At 42.3% G+C, this 6,000-nt stretch overlaps 1 protein-coding gene across 2 annotated transcripts in view; it reads right to left on the reverse strand.

Moving 5' to 3' along the window:
* The window catches only part of LOC148030065 (ACT domain-containing protein ACR9-like), a 32,280-nt gene extending 26,736 nt beyond the window's left edge, over positions 1–5,544 (reverse strand). The window contains exons 1-6 of one of the 2 annotated variants that reach the window (XR_015692126.1): positions 4,783–5,544; positions 3,932–4,153; positions 3,739–3,844; positions 2,998–3,340; positions 2,597–2,881; positions 591–1,728 (exon numbers count right to left, since the gene is read on the reverse strand). Coding sequence is in view for 1 of the 2 variants with exons in the window: in XM_087686344.1 (XP_087542470.1) it covers positions 2,597–2,881; positions 2,998–3,340; positions 3,739–3,844; positions 3,932–4,153; positions 4,783–4,939 (1,113 nt within the window). In the remaining variant the exon portion in view is untranslated. The remainder of the gene's footprint in view (positions 1–590; positions 1,729–2,596; positions 2,882–2,997; positions 3,341–3,738; positions 3,845–3,931; positions 4,154–4,782) is intronic. The other variant, XM_087686344.1, reaches the window with a different exon arrangement.
* Positions 5,545–6,000: the final 456 nt, after the last annotated feature.

Here is a 6,000-nt window from a genome sequence, read left to right on the forward strand (position 1 = left end):
TATGCACAGATAATGTGCAAACTTATAAATGTACACAAAGCATAAATATATAGAGACATATACATAAGCAAATATGTTTATATGTCTCTATTGTCAGAAGTGGTGTAGCAATGGAAGCGTAAACATAAGCTGTAATAAACTACTGAAACACAAGACAAAAGAGAAAGGGAAAGAAAGAACACAATACAGATGAGAACTCAGATGTATGCTCAAAAAATGGAATCCATATACCAAGATATGAGACAGTACGGAAGCAATGTGAATCACCGACTATGGAGGCACTAGCACATGTTCCCTCTCTCCAAGAATTCTCAAGTGATGAATGAATGTGAAGAAGAGAGCCTGAGAATATATAGGTCAAATAAATACCAAAAATATGACTGGTTCAGCTTGGCCAACTAGCTGCAAATAATGTCGAAACACAATAAATGCTGGCAAATAAAATGCCTAAAATATCTATGTGCCCAGCCTATTGTACCACATGTACAGACTCAACCATGAACTGATTAATCTGCTAGCACCCTCTCTCAGATCATGGATGATTTAATACAATATCATATACAATGATAATGGTGCATCATAGTACATACAACAATGTCCATCGTAGTAGAACCATGGTTACCCAAGTAGTGGGTGCGCAAGCCACCACACCAAGGTGCCTCGAAGAGAACCTAATGTCGATGTCGATTGTACCAGCTCCTGAAGATAGAGAAGACCATAGCAGCTCTCAATGTTTGTCAACAATGTCTCTGATATAGCATACATGACCATCCTGTCACCAATGCCATGCTCAAGTAGCATCAAGGACATCTGAAGAAAACTGACAGGAGTCGTAGATCTCTGCGTCTATAAAGCATTCGCCACTCCATCAAACTCCCAAGGAAGCTTGTAGAGTACCGTACCAACGAGATGTGCCTCTGATAGGCAAACTACATAGTGCGAAGCTAGTCCTGGGGTTGGGTAACTCGAAGTAGAAATGATTGGATCGTATCTTTGGGTTCAAACATCAATTGCTGGAGCTGTCCATAGAGATAATGGCCCTCATGGTGCAAGGAGCCTCGTACATCAACTGCAACTTCGACCATACGTCTGAAGCTATCCTGCAAGAGGTAACCACCGGTAGGACTTCTTTGGAAATACACCGAAGTAATGCTGAATAAGCACGGGTATCATCCGAATCCCATGTAAATATTGCCTCCTCATTGTTGTCTTCATCAAAATCAGATGGAACAAAAGGCTGTTGAGGACGTGCCATAGCTCCGCCAACCACATACCATAACCACTTTTGGATAAACCACGCCTTCATCACCGCACTCCACATGTAATAACAGGTCCATGGAGCTTGTCATCAATGGATGTGCACGAAGGAGCCATCTGTAGAGGATGTAGAAGAGAAGTAGAGAAAAGAAGGTATTTGGAGAGGGAACACAACCAAAACACGAGCACAGACTGCAAAAAACAAGAGTTCACATATAGTATAACCCAAAATCTGACCAAAAGAAGACAAAAACTGCTGCAAAAAGTCCAAAAATCAGTCAAAAACTACCAAAAACAGCAAAAACGGCCTGATAATGCAAACATCCAGCCAGGAGGAGATACAGAGACACCAAAACGCAGGCTGAAACGGACACGCAGGCTGTACGGATGCTGACGTCAGTAAAAAACGCTGGTAAAACAGGTCGCCTAGTTGGAGCAGCAGCTGCCTGATCAGCAAGGGTGAGAACAGTCCTGAAATCAGCAAGAACACAAATCCTGAAATCTGATACCATGTCAAAAGTGGTGCAGCAATGGAAGTGTAAACATAAGCTATAATAAACTGCTGAAACACAAGACAAAAGAGAAAGGGAAAGAAAGAACTTAGAACACAATACAGATGAGAACTCAGATGTATGCTCAGGAAATGGAATCCATATACCAAGACATGAGACAGTACAGAAGCAATGTGAGTCATCGACTGTGGAGGCACTGGCACATGTTCCCTCTCTCCAAGAACTGTCAGGTGATGAATGAATGTGGAGAAGGTAGCCTAAGAATATATAGGTCAAATAAATGCCAAAAATATGACTAGTCGGCCAGCATTGCATGCTGGCCGACTGGCTGCAAATAATGTCAAAACACAATAAATCCTGGCAAATAAAATGCCTAAAATATCTCTGTGCCCAGCCTTCTATACTACATGTACAGACTCAACCATGAACTAACTAATCTGCTAACATCTATAAAGCTTGCATAAGATGTTTAAATGCCTCAAATCCGCTGCATTTGAGTCCTTACAAGCAGATCACGAGTAATCTGTCATAAAACTAAAATGAGATGCTAGTTCGCACGAGGTAGGGTAACATTACCGTAGTGACTGAGAATTGAACTGTTTCAGACTGGAGATATAAGTATGCCTTAATTTTTTATTTTATTTTTTAAAGATGAAGACATCTGAGGTGGCTGGAACAAAGACTTTCAAATGGCATGAAAACCAAAAGGACTATCTTTCTACAACTGAAACTTTGAGAGCTTTAGAATTTAGTATTTACAATGATCTGCAGTATAACTTGCAGGGCTGCATTTAAAACTGTCACAAATGCAAATCATAAATGCATACCTTGAAAATGCCGATATTGAGCTGCTTCAGTTTAAGTGTAATGTCATACAATACTCGAGGCCTACCACGACCATTGATCTCTGTTGGGGAAGCAATCAATAATTCTGTTTCTGGACCTCTGCTAACAACCTTTACCCTAACAGGCTCAAGAATTTCTGCTTCCAAGCGTTGACATAAAACATTTTGTTTTTCTGGATCCATGATCTTCTTGCCATCTGCTTGTAGAATGAACAAGTCAAGATCACCCATCCCCGTGGGCTTGGTAGATAATCTGCCATAGGCAACCTGTTTGAGATGGAACCATCCAAGCTTATGAATAGCACAATGAAATTGTGAGAACTGAATGAATCCAGTACATCAGCATGTTCCTACAGCACTAGGTGTAAAGATCAATTTCCCACCTGGATTTGAAAGTCCTTCAATATCCTTGTGCAGTCATACATGACACCCTTCCTGTCTTTGCATGAGATCTGCAGCAATGTGAGCCCAGGGCTCAGGCAATTATCTAGAGTGGCAGAAGTCCGTTCTGAAAGAGCACCATGTGCATCCAATTCTGACCCTGTGGAAGCCTCATGAAAGAATGTCTCCATTACAAAAGGAGGAAGGCTAGACTCTGGTAGAAATTCAAGGCCTTTCCACTCAGGACCAGCAAGGCTAAGTTCACACAAACTACTACGGTCTCCAAGCATTGCCTTGACTCGATCGCAAATGCTCTCCTGTCTTTTCTTTTCATGGAGTGTTTGCCTATACAGCCAAGTGCAAGAAAATTGATATAAAAACCAATGCCAGTTAATGTCCAGACATTTGGGAAAACAACAAGTCCTTAATTTTGCTGATTCATAAACAATGTGGAAACTCAACTAAATGAGGGAAAGCCAATCAAGGAATATAAGGCAACTACTATACCCAAGATCATAAACAACCAAGTTTGCACCCAGGATCGTTAAGTACCCAGCTTGCACCCAGGATTGTAAACTATGCAGGATGGCTCAAATACCAAGGTTGGCTATCTGCTTCAATTTTTACCAGAAAATGGAATGGGAAGAAAAACACACCGAGAATCATAGCCTGGAATTACCTGGTGCTTTGGTTTTAAGTTTTCAATAGCAGTACAAGAAAAAGAAGAAGGAGAGACAGAAGACCTGATATCAGTGAGGTACAAGAGATTCACCACTTTGTCATCAGGCCTCACAGTACCCTTCAGTTTGTGGATTATTAGTTCAAGCTCCCAAAGAATCTGCACCACATCTGCACGAGGACATGGAGACAAATCAGAGGCAGGATAGGCCTCACTTTCTTGCCAAACATGAGTATCGGAGTAAGCTGAATCCCTACCATGCAGAAGACCAGTACGATCTAATGAGCAAGTTTGAAGAATATACACTTCTTCTTTGGCTTTAGGCTGGGATAAGAGAGGCAGTAGCAGCTGAGTTCTTGTGGAAGGGCATGTCATAATGAGGCGTTCCTTCAGCATAGACCATCTAATACCATGCTGAGATTCATCTCTTGGGGTTACCCAGAAAATGATAAGGCACCACTTCCCATCTGTTGTAAAATCTGCAGAAACTTACAAAGCATAGGTCAGATTATTGGCATAATTAATGTGTGAAGTAATTGTCAGACTTCAAGCACTCAGTGACTATTAATGCTTGGAATCAACAGCATAACGCCGATACAAACACCCTTTCATCACAGAAGTGCAATGTTGTGCATGTTTCTTCAACTCAGCATTAGCCCTGCGACACATAAGCTCAGCTTCTTCAGTGTATGTTGCTTCTATACCATAAAACTGTTAAAACATTCCTGGCATTCGAGACCAGCTCTGCTCAGAATCAAGTAACTCCAGCCTCCAATGTAATGAGTAGCTTCGTATGCACCCTCCTGTGCTACACACCTTTGTTTGCTGATGCTTAGATGTCTAAGAGACACCACATGATTTCACCGCTATCTCTCACACATCATGCAGACGTATCCTGTAAGCCAGGCTTTGATTACACCTTCAATGTAGCATTTGACTTAATCCTTGCTTTACACGACCTAAACCAAGCATGTGCATGTCGAACACAGCACTAGGTGGAAGTGACACAGTTTGCCAAGTCCACATCTCAAAGAATTCTCATGCGCTCTTACTGTTAAAGCTGAGTATATACACAGAACCAAATGCCTTATTTCACAAGAAATTTTACCTCCTTTGACAACATAGAGACCAAACTCAAGCAGCACACGTGCAAGGTTGCACCCAAGGCCGAGCTCATCGCAGCAGTTGATGGAAATGACACTTGGGTCACTGGGGCATTGGCCGGGTTGGATGACGACAATCTCATCGTCATTAGTGATGCCCATATCGTTGTGTCAGCTGCGAGAAGGTGTGAATCCACTCAAGCGACGGGCGTGTATGAGCCCCCCGTGCCAGAAAGGATGCAAAATTTGCTGTTCAAACTGTGACTCTCTGTCTGGGGCTCACTGTGCTGAACAGTAAATCTGGCCAAGCCGCTGTTCAATCTGTGTCTGAAGCTCACTGTGCAGAACAGCAAATCTGGCCAAGTTCCTGTTCAAACTGTGTCTGTGGCTCACTGTGACAAACAGGAAGTCAGGCGAGTCTTCTAAAACTGACTCAACAGAACCGATTCTAGATCGAATCCTATGGGTAGGACAACCATGTGATGCCCCAAATCATGTGGGCAGGGCAGAACACAGTTACGTGATGCCTTGGGCAAGAGCATGAAGTGGCCTAGGAGAGGCAAATGCCATCCAGAAGCTTCACAGGCGAACCATCTCCTCCTCTTTCTCCTGGTGCTGCTGCTTCCTGATGCTTCTTCCTCTTCGGCCAGTCGATGGGTTACCATCATCTTCCACACAAGTCCTGTGATTTTGAAAGCAGGGGGGGTACTTTTTTGGTTTTATCTGTTTGCCATGAACTTGTCGCTGTATATACCCTCTCCAACCTGGGTAGGCGGCTTTCTTGCAGGTAACATACGCATCTTTTATTTATATTTTATCTTTTTATCTTATTCTTAAATCAATTTTGAAGGCATTGAACCCAAGGCAAACCTCCGAACCACAGGTTTCTTACCAAACCTACATGGCAAGAGGAGATGATCCCATGTCAAATTTTAATAATCTTATTTTCTAAACTAGACACGGACCCCCCCCCCCCTCTCTCTCTCTCTCTCTCTCAAGTTTGTCTAACACAATTCTTCTTAAGTGCAATTTTTGAGAAATTTTGATGAGGAAGAGGAAATGAGAAAATTGCAAGAGACAAGACAATCACACCATAGAGGAAACAATGATAGTCTTAAATCAATAGAGAAGGGTGTAGTTATGGCTACCGATGAATACAATGATGAGCTACTAGCTTTGATATAACAATGTACAACATATCCTATAATGACAATGTTGCACCT

Source organism: Lygodium microphyllum, chromosome 10, assembly GCF_053477565.2.
Source record: "Lygodium microphyllum isolate KBCC chromosome 10, Lygodium_microphyllum_v1.1.10, whole genome shotgun sequence".
In the NCBI taxonomy this organism is placed as follows: domain Eukaryota; kingdom Viridiplantae; phylum Streptophyta; class Polypodiopsida; order Schizaeales; family Lygodiaceae; genus Lygodium; species Lygodium microphyllum.